The 22209-nt window shown below is 40.6% G+C and overlaps 1 protein-coding gene across 1 annotated transcript; it reads left to right on the top strand.

The window, feature by feature from the left end:
• Positions 1-1630: 1630 nt before the first annotated feature.
• On the top strand, positions 1631-22137 carry plcd3b (phospholipase C, delta 3b). Its single transcript, XM_054598936.1, has 16 exons — positions 1631-1724; positions 7131-7186; positions 7272-7383; positions 11196-11424; positions 12675-12804; positions 12993-13218; positions 14803-15004; positions 15946-16090; positions 16243-16395; positions 18385-18528; positions 18723-18876; positions 19782-19898; positions 20074-20252; positions 20724-20859; positions 21299-21448; positions 21989-22137. Exons 1-16 carry the CDS (start codon positions 1631-1633, stop codon positions 22135-22137), a joined length of 2376 nt encoding a protein of 791 aa, XP_054454911.1.
• The last annotated feature ends 72 nt before the right edge of the window (positions 22138-22209 follow it).

Genomic DNA, 22209 nt, shown 5'->3' with positions numbered 1-22209 from the left:
ATAATACTCACATACAATGATATGCACAGAAACATTTAAATTGTGATGTTTTACTAAAATAAAAGCACTAAAACCACACTGTGAAAATCAACTACAAGTAAAAGAACCTCGCAGGTACATATGATGTTTTTAGATTAATATTACTACTGCATTGATGTCTATTTTGTATTTTACTGCAGGAGATTATGATTGTAGATTATGGCTTTGCTAATTCTTAATACTTGATATACTGTTGCAACGTTTTGTGGCGATGCATTTGCTAGGTATTTCATTTTTTCAAATAGTTTATTTGTCTTAAGAAGAAGGTGATTTTCTCAAACCATAAAGGGATCTCTTTGTCCTTCACTTTGTCAGGAAAGTTCAGAATGACCAAATTTAGAGATACATGGATTTCACTGGACAGAAAGGGTACGAAAATTGCTATTTGAAAAGTTTTGTACGATGTCAGACAGATGTAGTGGAGTAAAAAGTTAAATAAAGTTGCATAAAATGGAAATACTAAAGTAAAGTGCCGCAAGATAGTATTTACAATTCTCGTTATCACTGTTTTAAAAACTCTCATCTGTAGCCTAATGCCAGTGCAACTTAGGAAATGGCTCAGATAGCAGCACAGAAGCTGGTCCTATGTCAGATCAACCAGAGAAATAAATTCAATAAAGAGAATCTGCAGTCTACGTATTGCAGCCGACACGGGCCGATATGTGCATCAATCCTAATGCGGCAACGACCACTGCCCCAAATAAAGAGGACAGTATTAAAGGATAAGCTATTTTCAGTTATCATTACTCAATCTAGTGATTTGGATCAAATGAGGGACAGCAGATCGAGAAGAGGAGGGCTATTTCACGTTTCTCCTCGGTTCATAATAATCCGTTTAAAATGCCGTTTGATGTCAAGCTGCCAGAGACGCGCAACACATTACACGGAAGTGACAAAGACCTGCTTTGATATTATCGACGCGACAGAAAATTAAAAAAAAGAAAGAAAGAAAGAAAGAAAGAAAGAAAGAAAGAAAGAAAGAAAAACAGTCGAAATAAAGAAAAAAATACATTCCGTTTTAATATATCAATATGAATCATCTTGTTTGACGGAGTCCTGTTTTTGTCGAGGCGTTATATTTAGCAGTATAATACAGATAAAGGTAAAAGAAAGATAAAGATAAAGAAAAAAATAACCCACAATATATTTAGCCGGATGTAAAATAGTTCTCCATTTGTAAAGCTATGTGTATAAAAAGTCTGTTGATTGAGTGTTTAAATAAGATACATCCATACGAGACATCCAGGACTCTTATTTTGAAAGTCCCCTCAAGAAGCCCTTGTCTGTTGTGGGTTGTTTCTTGACGCATGTCTGATTCATACAGCTCTGTGTTAATGAATCCAATCTCAGTGACATCAGCAGGGTGAAGGGTTTGGCCAGACTCTCCCTCCAGGATAAAAAGCATGAGGTTCCGTCCGCGGAGCGTCGTGGAGGTTCTCCTGTTTTCCTCCTGCGGGATCTCCGTGCAGCCGAGCCGCTAAACCCTCTTTAACCTCTCGCCGTCTGAGAAGCGACGCAGCACCCCCCGGACCTCCAGGAAAGACAGAGAGGAGGAGGCAGAGCGACATCCAGCACCAGACTCCTTTGCGTGATGTTGGGCAACAGAAAGACAGCAGCAGCGTCGGCGGTGAAGAACGGAGCCGGGACGTCCGAGTCAAAGGCCATCGACCCCCTGAGGAGTCTGGGTGAGTGTTTGCGTTACCTCTGCTGCGATCTGGATGTATTTCATGATCAAAGCCCCCCCCCCCCCCCCTCTGACATGGTCACACTGATATGCTGTAGCCATAGTGGACTAACAAACAACCAGCACAGCAAAAGATTATTATTTAATAATGCCATCTGAAGGAAAAAAACAACTGATAATAATTATAATTATAATAAAAAATACAGTTTATTAGCATGTGGAAGATTCAAGCAAATAGGACTTATTTTATATTCAAATGATGAGACCACCAGGAGTGATTTTGACCTCAATGAAATAAAATAAAAACCCACAGTGATTCAAACTTCAATACTATTTTATTTTTTATATATGTGTCTCAGTACAAAAGTATGATGAGACATAAAGGTTGACATAAAGGAAATAAAGGTTGAGTAAATGTTATTCAAACTTGGATTTTGATAGAGCTATTATATTATAATAATTATATTATTATTATAACTATTAATTAGGTCAGTATACTTATGTTTTTTACAGCATGTAGTGTGCTATGTATTTGTTCAGAGTGATTTTAAACTGCGGTGTCCCATGTGGGAAAAGTAAACATTTACCAGCTGGTTAAGCACATTTTCTCCACAACCAGACGCCATATTTAGGTTAACAGGTTTCCAAGTGTTAGTCCCAGCTTTCACTGCTGTCTCCTCAGCCTTGAGGTCTGGTCAGTATGTAAACTGTACTCTGTTGCCCTGATTTAGCTACATGCAATAAAGTGTTATACAGTTGTAAAATAGTTTTCTCTTAATATTGACTTTATCTTTATTCCAAGGTTAATAGAGCAGAACATACTAACAAAAATAACTAAAAGTGCTTGTTTTTGTCCCTGACAGGATCAGATTTTTATTATAAGTGTCTGATAACATTATGGTAAAAACCTAAAGAGACATAAAACTTTTTGGTTTATCTTTTGTTTGATCCCCTCTGTTGACGGTCAATGCATGCGTGACTTGAGGGTGCAACTTTGCGTCTGTCCACCTCTAATCTCGCATTCTGCCACAGCAAGCTGCATTTTTTGGGGTCCCCAGTTACAGCTGCATGCTCGAGACCTCTTGTGGTTATTATTTCTCTGTAGGGTCCTTTCCATAATGTAGTCAGACACTTATAATAACAATCTGAGCTTGCCGGTGGCAGAAACAAGCACTTTTTTGTGGACGAACGTTGACGGCGAGGAGTCGCCCCCAGTGGCATTACAGCCTGTTTAGAGACAGCGCTCTTGATTCAACACTGGACCAATTTCAAAATAAGTTACTCAGGTGAAAAACACCATAGTGACACTTCAATGTATCAACTTGTCTTAATCATAAAGTGTCAAATTTGCAGTTTGATCGGGACTATTTTATCCTAAGGAATTATCTCCAACGAAAACAATATGCCCTATGGATTATCCAGAAACACAGGACAGTTTGAAGTGTGAACGTTCAATGTTTTAAGCAGCACAAATTCATTTCCAGACATGGCTAAATACCCCAAGGGGAAAATTAGAAAAAAAAAAATATTTTGTAATTTGGGTGAACCAACCCTTTAAACTGCAACTAAGGCTGTCAAGATTGAAATGTATTATTTTCCTGTTGATTGATTGATTGATCACGTAATCAACTGTTGATCATTAATCACTGCCTGCCTCCCTGCCCACTGGCCTCCACTGACATGTGTTGGCTGTTGCAGGGCTCTTGTCTAGCTGTACTTTATTTTATATTAGTGAACGCTTATGTTAAGTTAAGTTTGAACTTATTAAGAGTGGGCTCCTGGTACTTTGTTTGTGTATTTCTACTCCAATACTAACTATTGAAAATAGTATACTTTCTTACTAAACTACATTTGAGCTACACTTACTTATGACTTTGCAGATTAAGATTCCACATGCAAAACACATCAGTTTATAGAGTATGAAAAGTGCAAGTTAGACGACTACAATATAGTATTATTTTACTTGTTTACTTTTGTTGGGGTATATTTTCATTTTGTTTCATTTCACTACCTCTTTTTAAAGCTGCTTTGAAGAACTTTCAGCAAAAGTGGTAGTGTTTCCGAGCACCAGAGTCCCTTTAGAAAACCTCTCATTTTACTGAAGCAGGGTCTGACAGTCTGCCCCGTCTGCTGAGGGTCTCGTTTGCTTCTGTAGGTCATATAGAGGCATCAGTATTAATATGAGACTTCATAACAAGTTAATAGTTCCTCACAGGGACTTTCTGTCAGTAGTTTTCCACTGCTGACTGGCAAAAAGGCCAAGATGTATCCAACTGACTTAAGGTCCAGTTGGATACACATGAGAAATCACACGTACCATAATATTAGCATGCTGGTTTTTTTGTGTGTATTAGTGCAGCATAATGGCGTGTGTATTTTATGTGTCGCCTTTATCTCAACCCTCTTGACAGAGTAAATATCACATCATATTATGGACACGCCAGTGCAGCAGTTGTTGCGGATATACCATTTGGTATCATTAGTCGGTTTCATCACGGTTTCTGTAGTGGTGTGTATCTGCTGTTTTGAGGTCAATCACTTCAAAGGGGTCAATCTGTTTTTAGGTGACACACATACAAACTACACACCCACTGAATTTCACCCACTGCTGCAATCAAGCTTGCTGCTGTACACAGAGGAGTTTGTGTGTGTGTGCGCGTGTGTGTGTGTGTGTGTGTGTGTGTGTGTGTGTGTGTGTGTGTGTGTCTGCATGCTGGCGTGTGTTTTCCCAGTATCCAAGACGCCTTTGTCGGTGAAGCGACCCAGCCCTTATACCAAAGCACAGTCAGGCTTCTGTTCAAGCTGCTGAGTCCTGCTTACTCAGCATAGGACTCAGCAGTGTCTGCAAAGGAGAGCTCACAGCATATTTAAGGAGAGCTTTTGCCGTGGACATAGTCCTTTTGCTTTCTATCCCCCTCTATACACGCGCAGTGTGATAACAAAACCCAGCAGCCCATTTTAAGCCCCTACTCAAAGGAAACTTGAGATAAGTGACATTCCACACATGCTATTGGTCACTACAATCACTGGATGCACACTGACTAGTTTGCTCGTCTTTAAGTAGGGACCCAGTACACAAGGGGAAACCATCCCATAACAAGTTTTTACATCTTCTGCATCTGTTCCCACTTTACAGGAGCAAAATATACATTTATAACATTGCTAATATTTTGGCCACTTGGGGGTAGTGCTAGTGAAATTTAAAATTCAGCAAGTATGGAGGTTAAGCCAATCACTTATAACTTAGCATAATCATTTAAAGCAAGGGGAAACAGTTAGCCTGGCTCCGTCCAAAGTTGAATTTGTTTTGCCTATAAACACCTGAAATCACTGTTTGTTTGAAACAGCTCCAGCATGCTTACTGTAAAATCAGAAATTGTTGTTTATGCATTTCCGTTAGCGTACAGGATCAAATGGTTAATTAGCGTGCTTGGAAGTTGTTGTTTGTTATCAGCTTACCCCAGCGCCTTCAGGTTGCCTCCAAAATAAAATACACGCAACATTTTTCATTTTGAACGTTTATTATCAATGGTAAAGCTTAATTTTTCTTAACGCTTAACTAAGCTAATTCTGGCTCTATTCTTATTGGACAAATATGAGCGTGATATTGTTCTTTTTATCTAACACTCACAAAGCAAAGAAGCATATTGCAAAACATTTTGGACAAATTTTAAGTTACTTAAAAATGATTTATACGTACAGCTTTAAAGGGCCAGTGTCTAGGATTTCAGTTGGATCCATTTGCAGAAATTAAATATAATATCCATAACTGTTGCACTGCCATGTTTCTACAGTAACCCTGAACGGGTAAACCAACACTAGCTCTAGAGGGAGCGCTTCACGTTTTTACGTTTTACTGTTTTAAAGATAATTAATCTCTATCTATTCTTATAACTTGCTCTAGATAAAAACATTTACTTAAAATTAAAACATTTGTGTTTCATGCACATGATTTTGATTATTTCTTTAACTGATTGTACTTGAATGTACTTGAAAGATATTTATCCTTTATATCTGATTCATACCGATTCAGGGATCTTCACAAGACCTTCGCATCATACACTTTGTGTCCCCTCTCACTGAGCTCCCCTCTGCTAATCCAATCCAAGACTACCACTGTATTTATAATCCCAGGGATCAGTCATCATCTGGATGTTGGTTAACAGATGTTGCACAGTCAGTCTGGAAGTTTACAAAGGAAGATTTAGCTGAAACTGGATTATTTGAAACAGACAAAGAACATTGTATTTTGTTATTTCATAAATCTGACATGACAGCCATTGCAACATGTGGATGTTGAGCTGTAAAAGATTTCAGGGGAAGTGTCAGCTCTGCTTTTTTTCCTAATTTATTTATTGAAACTTTTCATTTATATTATATATTGTCTATAAAATTGTGATTTTGTACAGGATGATATGCAAAATATTATATTGACTTCTGATTGTATAGTTGGAGAAATAAGCTTAGTCATGATAACAAAATATGTTTACAAGACTCATCAGGAGTCTATTTCACAATCCAGGAACTCACTATCCTGTTATTTTGCATATCGACTTTGCATGATCATTGTCCAGTATTTCCTCGTGTAAATATTTGTCCCTGATTTCAGGAGCAATATTTCTTACCAATTTTGGGGGGAAAAAAAGGAGGCACCAGCTCCACATGCTATATACATTGAAACATTTACATTTTTTCAACCTCTACTTACAACCTCTCTTGACCTCATGTCATTGTGCTCGGCAACCTGCAGTTCAGTCAAAGTGTCACGGAATTTTTGTCACATGGCTTTTGGCCTCTTTCCAATCAATCATGGCTTCCTAGTTGGGCTGAGGAGCTCAGATTTTTATGTTTTTTTTTTACAGAATCTAGTTAAAGCAAAAGATTTATTTGGGGCGAGAATTTAAATGAGACATGTAGAATAAAATGTTTTTGAGGAAATATCACAATTTTAAGCTTCGTTTTGGTTGCCTTTTCTGACTGAAGTGTTCGTGGCACATGATGTGTTCAAGGGCCGTGGAAAAATTAAAATCTATTGATAATTTTCCTTCTCATCATCTAGTCTTTCTGTCTTTCTTTATGTCTCCGTTAATACCATCTCATCTCTAACCACACCCAACTGGTGGTTCTGCGCCCAAATGAATTACAGAGCTCCCATATGAGCTGCTGCGGTCCAACAGATGTATATATAAACTTACATACACTAGCTTCGAATTCTGACTATGTTCTACCCTTCTATTTTCTCTTTTCATCCTCCCTTTTCTCTCCTCACCCCCCAGTCTTCTTCCAGTGCTACTGAGTTATCAGGATTCTGTGAATATTCACTGCCATCCTGCACACAATCAAGTCCTGTTTTCATGACATCACATCCGTCTTTCTTCAACCATCTTCTTGTCCGTTTGCTTTCTAGGAGTGCAGGAGAATGAAGATGTGAAGCGGATGTTGCAGGGTTCCAGTATGATAAAGGTAAAGCTCTTACTAATCAGAATCTACTCCTGGTCTTTAGTGATCACTCAATGACTTTTAATGGCATCATCCATCACATGTGAAGGTCCGCTCGCCTCGCTGGCAGAAGAGACGAACTCTAAAGCTGCTGGGAGACGGCGTCACTATCTGGTGCCAGTCCCACAAAACCTCCAGCTGGGCCAAGGAGCAGCAGTCCTGTAAGTGTGGGCGTTCTTTTATATCAATCACAATTAATTTATTGATGCACAGGAATTTGACATCGCTGTCACTGTAAAACACATATAACCACAAAATGAGGACAGCGTGCAGGGTACGAGACAGAGGACCGTTTAAATAGACAAATAGGACATGCTCATTATGACTGCAGCTGGACAGAGTGACACAGTTTACATCAAAGTATGTTACCAGGCGGTGGGGGAGTACTGCGCTACTGCATATGTGAAAAAGTTGTGGCTCAAGGTTACATAAACACACCTGAATTTCCAACTGCAGAGGCTGAGCAGGTCAGTTTCACACAGTTTGTAACAACAACTGTTTGCGTTGTTTTTTGTCCTTCAGAATGGACTGCTTTTTTGTAGTTAACATATACCCTTCTTCAACCAAAATTAGGATCTATATGCAGGTTTTTTAAACACAGGAAAGCCCGCCAAAAACAACAAACAATAGACCTTTTTACATCAACTGTAGACAAGTTACTTTTCTGGGTTCTTAAAAAAAACCACTTCATTCAAAGTTGACCAAATCAAACTCATCAAAACCGTCTTTGTTAGTCTTTCCGCTGTTCAAACAATCACCAACTCTGGTTCGAGAGTTTGAAAAAGAGACTAAATAAGTAGCAGATAAAAAAAAAAAAGTAGTATATCTGTTACATTTCATTGTTTACCAAGCTTGTTTAAAAAACAGAAATGCTACTTTTTTACTGGTCATGGGAAAGTGGCCTATCACCTATTTATTTCCCTTGTTAAAAACCACTGCATATCCTTGCTAATGTTGGTGGAAAAAGAGTTTTAGCTGACCTACTCCACCCAGAGGTTAAGAACTATCGGCAAGTGATAATTGGTGACAAGCAGGCCTTTCCTCTGCCAGAAGAGCTCAGTGCTGGGCGTGTAAGGTAAAACATGGCTACACAGTATCTATTTTTGTTCGCTTAAAATGCCACTTACTGCTCTGTACACGACGTAGAGTTGCTCTCAGAGCTATTCCCCCTTCTTCCCCACTCTCTGAAGGTGATTATAGAGCTGAACTATTTTCAGCCCCAAAAAAGGCAGCCGACGCTGCTGCAGTTCAAACAGGGAGATTATAGGACATTATATGGTGGTGGGAGTCTGCCCTGGATCCTGTGGTTTGGTGCTATATAGTTACCTTACAACTAAACCACTGGGTTAGCTCTCCCAAGAGCAGGGCAGGAGCCTCTAATTGTCATATAACTAAACATGCTTGTGATGTGGCATGGCGTGTGTTTGGTGTGCAGGTTTGAGTGACACCCTGGACCGTTTAAACAAGCCTACTCCTCTATATCATTTCACTTGTATCCTCTGTAAACATAGGTGGCTTGTTCATCCCAACACACGCTCAAAAGCGTAGAAATACTTCTGCTTTTTCGTGTCTTGTTTTTTAGCCGAATTGTCTGTACTCTGATTCACACCTGCTTCTAAAGAACTCCCAAGCAGCTTTACTTGGACTTGACACGTAGGTACCAAAAGAGTGGAAGCTTGTCGGCCACACCCAGTAATTCATTCCACTTGTTTTAAATCAAATGTTTTTTGCTGTAAAGTAACTGGGTGGTCTGGTGCAGTAATTCCAAACCTTTAAGTCTTATGACCCTTTAAGATTAGGTGAGGTCTGATGCCCCTAATCCCAGAGAGTTTCTTTTGAAAGAATTTTAGAGGCATGAAGAGGTTAAATATATATATATAAGTTTTTTGCTTTATAACCCCTTTACTATTATAACAGACACTTATATAGTAAATTAAATTCAAAATAAAATTACATTTTGAAGAGGTCATAGTGGACATAGACTCTGCATGAGATGTATTTTGAGCAGAATCCCCCTCCCTGCTGTCTGTGTATTGTCAGGTACACACAGTGCACAGAGCTGTTGGTCTGCACTCCTGTGTAGTTCCAAGTGAAACCACAGGCAAATATAGATTCAGCAAACACCAGCTGACGTTTGGGCAACAGTGATGCTTCATTTGGTTTATTCAAATCCAGGAGACGGTGGGATGTGATTCTAAAAGTACACATATTGTGCGGTACCTATGAACAAACAGGTTAAAATATAAGACATGCAAGACTCCGTTTATGAGGGAAAGACTTGCTTGGTTTGTGTGTGTGTGTGTGTGTGTGTGTGTGTGTGTGTGTGTGTGTGTGTGTGTGTGTGTGTGTGTGTGTGTGTGTGTGTGTGTGACAGCTCACCTCTCCACTAGAGTGTCCAAATTTAGTAGGAATTAGAATCAACATTGCAGCGTTGTTATTGGTGCTGTTAGTAGCCAAGCCACCGTCTCCATACACACATTTGGTATCCTTTCAGAAATACAAGGTGTTATTTACAAAGAACTCCCAACAGGTCTAGGAGCCTGTTCCAGAGCCAAGCCTCGTACCCAGTAACCATGATTACCTGTGACACGCAGTAGAATAAGTTTGTTGATACTACACCAAATCCAAACTGAAATCCAACTTGAACACAGAAACTGCGTCAGATTGTAGGAAGTGGCGTGACAAGCTTTAGCAGTACATTGATACCAAAAACTGTGAAGTCTGTGGAAGTAATAGGTTAAGATTAGTCAAACAAAAGTTAATAAATGAACAATACATTCAATATATTGTTATCTTTTCCAAGTATGCTGCATTTGGTATCATTGTGTTTCATCACGGTTTCTGTAGTGGTGTGTATCTGTGTTTTGAGGTCAATCACTTGTGTTTTTGTGTGAATTTCACCCACTGTGCAATCAAGCTTGCTGCTGTGTTTGTGTGTGTGTGCGTGTGTGTGTGTGTGTGTGTGTGCGTGTGTGTGTGTGTGTGTGTGTCAATACAATCCCTATTCAATTATCAAATTATATCATTGTGTGTTTTAGTGACTCAAAATGACCACCTTAAATACACACTACGCAGAGAATAGCAGTATGAAAAAGAAAGTGAGCTGCATCTGGTGCTAGGATGTAGACTGTGTATGTGCACAGAGCAAAATGGATTTATGATAATGATTATATTGTATTTAACTTGTCCCTCTAAAGTACTGCTTATTGATAATGCAAATAATGCGAGATGGAAACTGCGAGTAGACCGTGCATTTGTGTCACAAAATGTGAGTTTCATGTCTGAAAGTGAATGTCACAAATATAAAAGATCAAAAGCCAGAGCTGTGATTATGTAATGCATTTATCCAAGCATGGAGATGCTCAGTGGTTGGGAGAGATGCACAAGAGACTAAAAGTTTGTTATTCACGCATTATTTCTGCTCCAGTGATGTAAGGGTCGGTGAAAGCCAGTTTTCAGAGAGTTCGAGGGATAATCATTAAATATAAGGAAATGAATAAATGCATATAAGAAGTGGACTAAGTCACCACAACCCTGTGGTTTGTGGACGACGGTTTTGAAACTTTGAATTTGGCGTTTTTGGCCATGGCCATATTGGTTACTGTACCCAAACTCTGCAACCTGTCAATCACAGTAACCCTAAAGCATACTCCGCTTTTTGGTCTATGTGACTCTAAATGGACCATAATTTACTAAATAATCAACATGCTGCAGTGAAGAAGACTTGAAACTAGAGATTGAGACCATAAACTCATGTTTATAATGTTTACTGAGGGAATAAATCAAGAGAGAAGTAGGGTCATTCTGTCATAGACTTCTATACAACCAGACGAGTCGCCCCCTGATGGTCAGTAGAGAGAATGCAACTTAAAGACACTCAGCATTGACTTTACTCGCAAGAACCGGACTTACTTGTTATTTCTTCCACTTCCTCCACCTTTTTTCAATCTCTGTTCCTCTCACACAATCTCAGTCTCCGTCATGGAGGTGGAGTGCGTTCGCGAGGGTTGCCAGTCCGAGATGTTGCGACAGATGTTGGGCCCAGTCCCTGAGCAGCGGTGTTTGACGGTGGTCTTCAAAGGGCCCCGCAAGAGCCTGGATCTCCTGTGCCAGAGCCAGGAGGAGGCTGGGCATTGGGTCCGCGGGATCCGGACCCTGCAGGAGAGGGTGGAAAACATGACTCAGAAGGAGAAACTTGACCAATATCCTAATTGATGTTCATTTGTAGAACTGTCTACACAATACATATATGCAAAGACAATAGAGTGCTATTTTTGTAGGTTAACTAGAGAGTTGGCATAGCACCGGCTCCCTCTACATAGAACCAGTGGGATCTTACAGTGGATTTTGGATTAATGAGGAAAATAAGCTCTTTTGCAAACAATGTATTTGATAACATTTGTAACAGCATTTAGCTTCTCTTAACCACAGACCTTATTTCCAGCATCTAACCCAAAAACACATTTAAAAAATATTTCTCATTTCCAGGTATTAGGACACAATTCTGCAGCACTCTATAATGCCAAGAATAATCATACATCATACATATTTATTTTCACTTTTAATTGAAAATGACATTTAATAGAGGATGACATACTGTAGATGGAAATCTTCCATTACAATGGTGTCATTCACATCAGTATTTAGTGACATAGTTAGTCCTAAGAAAGCAGAATAACAGCAAAAATTCCAGAACTCACACCTTTAGATGCCTTTTTTCAGGATCAAGATAAATCATTTTTCTTTTGGAAATGTGTTCAGAGTATGACATTTTTAGACATGAGTCATAGCATATTCATTCTGTCTTTATATAGTAGTAATAGGTGAGTATTTTAATATCAAAACTTGTAGACTCATTGCAGACTTGCATGTAAATTTCCCCGCTGCGGGACTAATAAAGGATTATCTTATCTGATCTTAAACAGTTTCTCCAGCTCAAACAAGCCTACAGGGAGTTTAATCTAATCAGATTGTGGCTTGTTTGTATACAGCAATGATTCTGCTATTTCACTGATCCCCAGGTGGGTCCCTTCTACATTGGTTAAACCTTAACTGGTTGTTTGAGACGTTTTTGACAAGAACGGATCTTTGTTATTTGGTCAAAAATAGTATGATGACTAATATGCAGCAGTCCTGAATATTCTTGTACTTTAGAAATATATATTAAAACAAGTATAGTCCCCTTTAGCCCCCCTCAGGGACCAAGTCCCAAACCAGAATGTCAACAACCAGTAAAAATATATGTCTGTAACTTTGTTGCCCTCCACTTTTTTGATTGAAGGAAATGTTCCAAAAGACCCGGAATACCAACACAAAGTATCTAAAGGCAGAATCAGAATAATAAGGTATTACTTCCGGGCTTGGAAGCTCCATATTGGCCAAACACCACCAAACACATGCACATGTACATGTTCCAGCTTTTGTGGCTTCCTTGACCTTGTTCGTGTGTCACCTGGATTCATGGTTACCTGAGTCGGGCCGACCAGAACCACGATGATAAGATGAGCTACGAGGAGGTCCAGACGCTGCTGCAGATGATCAATATTGACCTGAGTGACCAGTATGCCCGTAGCCTCTTCCAGGTAGCCAAGCACACACACACACACACACACACACACACACACACACACACACACACACACACACACACACACACACACACAAACACACGCAGATATCTGATTGACTTTGTGTTGCTTGGATGAAGTGACTCCAGCTTGACAAACTAACCTAGGAAAGCCCCTGTGTCTGACTCTGGTCCTCCTGATAGAAATGTGACCAGTCGGCCGACGGTCGTCTGGACCACGGAGAGATCGAGGTGTTCTGCAGGGAGTTGTTACGGAGACCAGAGCTGGACGCAGTGTTCATCCGCTACTCCGCCAACGACTGCGTGCTCTCCACTGTGGACCTGAGGGACTTCTTGAAGGACCAGGGGGAGGACGCTTCACTCATCCACGCCCAAAGCCTCATCCTCACCTACGAACTCAATGAGTGGGGTACGACGCTTAGTGACAATATATCGCAAAGTACCAACCTATTCAGCAAAACAAGCTTAAATAAACCCCTTTAAACACTACCTGCCCAGCACAAAATGGTAGTCTGACAAAGTTCGTGACCACATGTCCAACTCTTGAGTTGGTAGAGACCAAAATAGAGCCAATATTGAACTTACATAAGTCAGGTTGCCACAAAACACAACAAATTAATGCTAATTTTGTCCCATGTCTTGCTGGATGTTACAACGAGATAGGTATTGCTAACAACTCAAACGCAGTTGCAAAAAGAGGGGCCTTAAGACGGGATTTGTGGTGATAGATGGGGATGGACTGACAGTGAGGGTCTAACCGTAACACAGTCTGAGTGAGCAGCCATGGAAAACACTCTTTGGTCTGGATTTAGCTGGTGCTGGTCCAACCAGTGCGTTATAAGTCTGACTAACTGGAAGTAGACTGCGGGTATAAGATTGCATTCAGTCGCCTATTTGAGCTGGCATTCTCTTTCCCTTACTCTATTTACAGTATGCTACCTATTTTGCATTGGCGCTGTCGCTGCATCGAAGCGTTTGTGATTGGTTTAAAGAAATACAACCAAGACAGAGCATTATTTTCCCCTGTAGCAGAATGGTAATGTGTTAGGCCAGATCTCTCTTTAGTGCTGTGGAGACAGGTCTGGCTATGCGAGACTAATGTGTTATAAACAATGAAGAGAATCTTGAAATCAATTCCATATTTGGTGGGAGGCCACTACCACTGCCACTATGACTCAAGGATGATCTGATGATCTGGGAATTCTCTTAAATTTGGCACAAACGTCCACTTGGATTATTGGCCTAGAACTGCAAGGTCGTAATTTGAGTTAACAGAGACGTGAAGGGGCCGACTGACCGTTTCCCACATAAAGAGAAATGAATTAGTCAGTACAGGATGAGATAAAAGCATCTGGTCTCCAGTCAGGCAAAAGAGAGATTTAATGTGGAAACTAGTACTTACGTGGACAACTTGCGTTCTTAGCTAAAAATGTGTCATATTTTAAAGCAATACTTTTCTCCCACACTATCCCTGACTATTCATTTATCAATTCACATAACATGGACTCTTGAAGAAAACTTTCTTTCTCATGCCTCCAGGGTGAAGGAGAAAAGTCTTGATAAATGTTAGTAAAGGGGGGCTGCGTTTAACAGTTTAACAGTTAAACAGTTGTGATCAGGGATTCAACATAACACGACGGTGAGTAATTGATATACAAACTGTCATTTTGGGGTGAAGTATTCCCCCAAAACAGAACACCAAAAGACACCCAGATTTCTTGCATGTGAAGGGACATTTGAAAACAGATGCCCAAGAAAATGTCTAGCCAACTATCTCAATGGTCCTTTATAGTTTTTAAAATGTTGTTACACAGATTTACAATCCTTAGTACTGTAACAACCTTTATTTTACCGTCTCCAAAGTCAAAACAATTAAATTGATTTACTTTCTTCAATCAACGATCCAACATTGATGCCCACTTCAGTGACCATCTTGTCCAGCTGTATGAGCCCTCCTTTATTGACTTGTGTTTGTGCCTTTTGCCCAGTACAGCCCAGAAGAACCAATTCATGACCCCTAATGGTTTCACCATGTACATGCTGTCTAAGGAGAACTGTGTGTTTAACCCGGAACATGCCAGGGTTTACCAAGACATGAAACACCCACTGGCCCACTACTTCATCTCCTCCTCCCACAACACCTACCTCACTAAGGACCAGCTGACCGGGGACAGCAGCACGGAGCCATACATCAGGTAAGTAAATGTATGTGGCTATGTAGCTCACTAAGCTGGGTAAAGCCAATGAATCAGCAGCTATAACCAATCAGCTAGCTCGTATCCTATGTTCGGCTTTATCAGATTTAATTGTACGGTGGCCTGAAGAGTTCAACGCTGCGACAAGGTGGCAACCTTCAGTCCTGCTGAGTGAAACCAATGCAGTAGTGTTTTAAACTTGCATTCTCTCTACTGACCAGCAGGGGGCGACTCCTCTGGTTGCAAAAAGAAGTCCAATTGTATAGAAGTCTATGAGAAAATTGGTCTACTTGTCACTTGTCCTATGTTCTCAGGGTCCCTTTCCTAAGGTCCTATGTTCTCTATATCTATAAAGGACATAATTGGAACCTGAAAAGATGTTCCCCTGCTTGTCATACGCTTACTATGACATGGGCTATTGTGGGAACTCGTCAGCAGGTTTTTCCGTTCCCCATCATTGCTGTATGGCTCTCAATACAATCAGCCTACACTTGTGGGAACTTATCAAACGGCTGGAGTCATGGAATCACTAAAGGTCATAGCTTAATGCTTCCTTCGTATACATATTTTTTAAATCTATCATACACAAACATGATTACAGAAGGTATGAAATCAGAAGGTGCTGATGTTCAGGGAGCATAGCATGAGGTTGAACATAGAGCCCTTGGAAAGTGAGTTCCTGACAACACGTCCCTTTTCTCATTTGCGGGTCAAATTTGCCCTCTTTTTTTACTATTCATGCAAAACACTCAAGAAGCTATTATTTTTACGCAACTTTATTGCTGCAGCAATAGAGTTTACAGACACTCAAATAAAAATAAAAATATAATAACTTGTTTTTGTAGCTGTTTTGAAGCTTTGTTCCAATATAAAAACAGGATAATCTTTATGAAGTATTCTACCTGGAGACTGGTCGTTGAGATGTTTTTTTCTTCTATTAGAGCCTTGAAGCATGGCTGCCGCTGTGTGGAGCTGGACTGTTGGGATGGGGATAAAGGAGAGCCGGTCCTCTATCACGGACACACACTCACCTCCAAAGTGCCCTTTGTTGAAGTCATTGAGACTATCAACGACTACGCTTTTAAGGTGAGTACTTCGCGGCAATCAGAAGCATTTTTTTTCATCAGTATCGGTATTAGAGTTTTTGTGCGTTAACAATTTTGCGGACAGTTCAAATTATAATTTCCCTCCTTTCTCTTCTGCTCTATGGCAAACTCCTTCTGTCCCCTCCCTCCCAGGCATCTCCCTACCCTCTGATCCTTTCCCTGGAGAACCACTGCTCCGTGGAGCAGCAGACGGTGATGGCCCGACACCTGCGATCCATCCTGGGAGACAAGCTGCTCACCAAGCCCCTCGACGGATTGGACCCTCACAAGCTGCCTTCTCCAGAGGTAAGGAAGCCACTGATCCATGACCAAAACTCTGTCCCCATAAGAACGGCTTGATTTACCGTGGGGCTGCACGATTGATAATCACGATTACTTTGATCGATATTGAGATCAGGATTCGCTTATCACGATTTATTCATTGAGTTTAGCAACAAAATGTTTTTATTGCACATTTGAATGAAGCATCACTTTCACTTTCACTCTGGGATTCCTGCGTATTACCATTCTTTGCATCAAAATATGACTTTAACAGAAGGTTATTCTTCACCTGAATTCAGTGCATTTTTGTTGTGCCTATCTGCTTAACAGAGAGGCGGTTGTAGCTCAGTTGGGTCGCCCTTTATTTCTGATGACCAAGTGGCTCCCCTCGGATGCTCACTGCTCCTTATGCTTAGGATGGGTTAAATGCAGGGTTCAACATGTCATAAATATGACTATTGAAATAAAGTGGAAGTTTGGTAGGAAACTGGCCAAACGACAAGAAGCCGATCGTATCTTTCCAAATGTTTTTATGAATCTTACACGTTTTCTTCACCAAGATTATCTTCACAACATGAACAGCACTTTTAATGAATTTCGCAGCGTGAATGTAATCGAGAAAAAAGTAAAGAGTGAAATGTCAAAATGTCTATAAACAAACTAAACCGCGTCACATGAATGTGCGAGCATACACACAACGAGGCTGTGAAGCCGGACTGACACATTTAATCTGGTAGAACAAACTGTTACAATCTCTTCAACTTGTGATAACCACAGACCTTATTTCAGTGCTTAACCAAAAGCGTATTAAAAAAACCCCATTGACTTCAAGACGAGGGAAGCAGATGTGGGATTAATGCTGACTCATTTCTGAATTTTAGAACTCATCACATATCCATCTGGGGGATTGCTGTTATGTTTAGGAGGCGCTCGATTTGATTTGTAGAAGAGTTTACTGTGACCAGAGCTCACATTTTTTAAATGTCAGTAGCGCAGTGGGATTATAGGCAAAAATCAAAACGTGATTAATATTAGTTGCTAATTGAGCATCCCTAATTGATTGAAATGAATAGCGTCTTTGTTTGAGACAGATTATGTTATGTACACTGGAAATAACACCATGTCAGGTTTTGCAGTTGCCTGGAAAGAAAACCCTGACATGAAGAAATGATATGTCCAGATAGACATTTGGAGTGTGGTTGCCACTTTTCAGTGTAATGTGGAGAGGTTAAAAATAGCCAACGACTGTCTCTCCTCCACACGAGGAATTCACTCTGATGCACTTTTTAATATTCAACCTCTCCGTTGCGTTTGTGCACCACCTGTAAACGGCGTCTCTGTCTTGGTAGTGACCGTTAGGATTACGTGTAAAGCAAACTGTTTGTGATGGATGGGGCCATCTGCTCTTCTGTGTCCCACTTATTGTACATTTACACAGAATCAGAACAAGTGTGTAAGGGGTTAGTGTGCATGTGTTCAAGATCTGTGCCCCAGTGATCACTCTCCCTCAGGGCACCTCGGGTGTGCCTGTTACCACATTCAGATCATTTGCTTTAATGATTTCACATTTAGGATTTTGTGTTGCTATCTTGGATTACAGTTTTCGCAATGTTGTTTTTTTTGTAGCCAATGAACGGAATTTACCATATTTGGAGATGAGAGGAGGAGTGATGTAAAGACGCCGTCTACAACCACCTGTTAATCATAGGAAGCCCGCCCTAAAGCATACTCTGCTTTATGGCCTATTTAACTCTAACTGGACAATCATTTATTAAATGAACATCATGCTGTATTGAAGAAGACTTGAAACTAGAGATTGAGACCATGAACTCATGTTTACAATGTTTACTGAGGGAATAAATCAAGTGAGAAGTAGAGTCATTTTCATAAAGTAGCAGTCATTGTTTCTGCAGCTGCTGCTCTAGTGGTTTTCTAAGCACGACAAAATAAGTATCATTTTTCAAACAAGTTGTCGATGTATCGTGTGTTTAAATGTGTTGACTGTGTGCGCAGGATCTGAAGGGTAAGATCCTTGTGAAGGGGAAGAAGGAACACCCAGTGGAGGAGCATTCGTCCAGCTCTTCAGACCTCAGCTCCTCTGAAGAGGAGGCGAGCCGCGCCGAAGGCAAACCCGGGAAAAAGACAGAGGACAAGAAGGTGGGTATAACTGAACCACCTGCAGCAGCAGACGCTCCCACCAATGTTTATTTTTTTTGTGTAATGATGGCTTTGTGTGTGTGTGTGTGTGTGTGTGTGTGTGTGTGTGTGTGTGTGTGTGTGTGTGTGTGTGTGTGTGTGTGTGTGTGTGTGTGTGTGTGTGTGTGTGTGTGTATGTGTGTGTGTCATCTCAGCCAGGTGTGTCGAAGCTGAGTCCAGAGCTGTCAGAGCTGGTGGTGTACACCTGCAGCGTTCCCTTCAAAAACTTTGAGCAAGCAGCAAAAAGCCCAGCAACTGACATGTCCTCTTTCTCTGAGAGTGAAGCACTCAGACACGTGAAGGATTCAGGTACGATGTGTGCATGTGACTAAACTAAAACACTAACACCTGGCTTATGTCTTTAGTGGAAAAGGGTTTAAATCGGCATCCATTCCCGGGAAAATTACTCTGCAGCTCCAACCACTAATGATGGAAACATGACTGCCTAGTGGTCGAGCTAATAATTGCCCCCTTTTTCCGGAATGATGCTATGTAACACGCAGTGAAGTGAATATAAGATAAATAAAATCCACAGGGATTTGGAAAATTATCAACATCATTAACATACCAAATTTTAATTAGCATGCCCTCCTCAAAGTCACCAGGTCCAAACACACAACAGTTATTTTAATGTTGCTGATGTCGAAAAACACAAACTCTGGTTTGGGAGTTTGAAAGAGATATTGAATAAGTAACAGATTAGAGTAAGCATAAATAAAAAAAATTCACTGTTTGCTAACCCTGTTTTCTGGCATGTTCTACTCTATAACCTATGTTTTTGCGGGTTTTCCCCTATTTAAAACCTATATTTTCCATAGACTGTATATAAGTGGGTGTAAGGTTAGGGTCATTTTCTCATAGTCTTCTATACAATCAGACTTATTTTTGCAACCAGAGGAGTCGCCTCCTGCTGGACATTAGAGAAAATGCAAGTTTTTAAGACATTTCTGTATTTGCTTCACTTGGCAGAACCGGAGGTTGCCACCTGGTTTAAACACATTAATTTAGTTGGAAAAGGGGTATAACTTCTTTAAAGTAAAGAGAAAGAGTTGGCATGCTGCCCACATATTATTAAGATTTGTTTGATACAAACAGTTACCAATTTATTCCACCTTGTTCGGGCAGCACAAGGACCAAAGTGAAAAAAGTATTTCTTTAGCTCACAAATACTTATTAACGGGACTAATTGGTCTTTTCTTGTCCTGCCCCTCCAGGGATGTATTTTGTCCGTCACAACAGCCACCAGCTGAGCAGGATTTACCCTTCGGGCCAGCGCCTCCAGTCCTCCAACTACAACCCTCAGGAGATGTGGAACGGAGGCTGCCAAATTGGTAATTTATGTTGTTCTATTCACAAGAGAAGCCGACTGAGTCAACAAGAGTTGATACTCAGACACACATTATCTTTAGTCCTCTCATTGTGTGCTACCAATACCCCCCCAGTGTTAGCATCAAAAGAACGTGGTTGTCATGTGCCAGTAACACAGTTGCGTTGTGTTTTCTCCAGTTGCTTTGAATTTTCAGACACATGGTGAGCAGATGGACCTCAACCAAGGCAGGTTCCTGCAGAACAGTCAGTGTGGGTACATGTTGAAGCCCCCCTTCATGTGCCAGCCTGACACCACCTTCAACCCAGAGAATGTTGGTGGAGGTCCTGGACACAGACCTGTCCTGCTCACTGTTCAGGTAAGATGCCTCTAAGCCTGCCCTAAATGAGTAGCACGAAGCAAAACAGGTGAAACTGCAGGTTCCAAAAGTATTTTTACCACTGTCAATTTGCATTTGAAAGATAATGATTTTCCCCAAAATAGAACTACTGGAGAAATTTAAGGTTGGTGAATAGATGTTTCTACGCCTAGATAATACCTACTTTTGTTGGACTTTATATTGGCCCAGAAATTATCACAATAAATGAAATTATTGACATTTAAGACCATTTTATGGCAATTATATTTGGATTATGTAATATCGTTAAAATGCAATTAAACCCTTTCAAAGAGCAATGAACTTTAAATTCAATACAAACAAATATGAGCCATGGAGGAAATCAAGAGTATACTCAAAGAGTGTCATTGCATCAAAGTGTCAGAACTGTTAAGCTCTTCTTGCTTCACTCTACTCTCATCAAATCAAGCTGTGATTTTATTGTTATTCTAGGTCCTTTCAGCTCAGCAGTTGCCCAAACCAGAATGGGACAAACCCAGCTCAATTGTGGACCCTCAGGTGTGGGTGGAGATACATGGTGTACCCATAGACAACAATAAGAAGAAAACTCCCTATGTGGACAACAATGGTAAATGCCTGCCCTTTTGATGTCAAATGAAATGGCTTCATAAGCATCATATAGGAACTTCTACACAGCTTGAGATAGTCATACAGTAAATAATGTAGCTAATAAACATCAGATGTAGTTGAAAGCTCCAGGAAAAAAACTGTAGATTGACCCTGGTTGAAAAAGTTGAATAACTTTTGCATTAACTGCACTAACAATATTCACTTTTATACAATTATTAGTGATAAATACGACCCATTTTAAAATAAATTCAAATGAACACATTTGGAACATGACAGGTGAGGTTGATAAAGGGGTACTGGAGCTTATCTGACAGGGCTGTGCAGGTACATCAAGGTTGGGAAGCACTTACTGCTTGAGCATGATTCAGCATTAGCAAGTCAAACTGCACAAATTGGTGCGAATAAGTCTGTTAGCATGTTGTCTTTCCTTGTTTCAGGCTTTAACCCACGATGGGACTGTACCTTCAACTTTACCGTCCATGTCCCTGACCTGGCACTGGTTCGCTTCATGGTGGAGGACCATGACTACACCTCAAGCAATGACTTCCTAGGACAGTTCACCCTGCCTTTTACGAGTCTCCGCACAGGTGCGTGTGACGGTAGAGTTTGGCTAATTGGCGAGACTGTACCCTTTACTCGTTTGAGGATACAAATATGTATGAACTAGAAAAAAGTTCACGCAGTAGAGTTAAGATTTTGCCAGGTGTGTCTGCAAAGACCACTGCTGTAAAGTTTGATTGAATAATTACAAACCACAATTGTCCCATTGGGTTTAATTTATTTAGCTGTCTGCACTGGCTTTGTGCAGCTAAACTGTAGTTGACTGTGTAACGCTTCATGTTGACTTCTTAATGCTTTCGCTGAACAGAAACCGTCAGTCTTGCTGTGTGTTTAGTTCCGTTAGCTGTATTAGTCTTGTTAGCTGTATTAGCCTTGTTAGCTGTATTAGCCCCAGTAGCTGTTAGCTCAGTTAGTCAAACACGCTGCAGAACTCTGGCTGCTAACAGCTAACTAGTCCTCCTACTTATGACATGAGAAAACGTGCTTCTAGACGCGTTGTAGCCAGCGCTCGATTCAGCGCTCGATTCAGCGCTCGATTCAGCTTGTTCTTTCCTTTATCTCTGCAGGTTATCGTCACGTCCGACTGCTCAAGCTGGATGGCTCCAGCCTCTCGCCCTCCTCCCTCTTTATTCATCTCAAGGTCACCCAATGTCAGAGCAGTCCATCAAAATCATCAGCTAAGTCACCAGCCAAGTCTTCAGCCAAGAAACCCTGATCTACCATGGGATATGGTAGCATAATGGAGCGTGGAAGCTGCCATGGGCTGGTCCCCAGACATATTTTCATG

Source organism: Anoplopoma fimbria, chromosome 5 (assembly GCF_027596085.1).
Source record: "Anoplopoma fimbria isolate UVic2021 breed Golden Eagle Sablefish chromosome 5, Afim_UVic_2022, whole genome shotgun sequence".
Lineage (NCBI taxonomy): Eukaryota > Metazoa > Chordata > Actinopteri > Perciformes > Anoplopomatidae > Anoplopoma > Anoplopoma fimbria.
The sequence above is the reverse complement of the archived record's forward strand: the minus strand, read 5'-3'. Positions and strand labels throughout refer to the sequence as shown.

Bases quoted from the DNA above. Each gene is read 5' to 3' on its own strand.
- plcd3b (XM_054598936.1), top strand. From the start codon at position 1,631: ATGTTGGGCAACAGAAAGACAGCAGCAGCGTCGGCGGTGAAGAACGGA. The intron at 7,187-7,271 runs GTAAAGCTCTTA...TCACATGTGAAG, and splicing joins AGGGTTCCAGTATGATAAAG to GTCCGCTCGCCTCGCTGGCA. The intron at 19,899-20,073 runs GTAATTTATGTT...TGTTTTCTCCAG, and splicing joins GAACGGAGGCTGCCAAATTG to TTGCTTTGAATTTTCAGACA.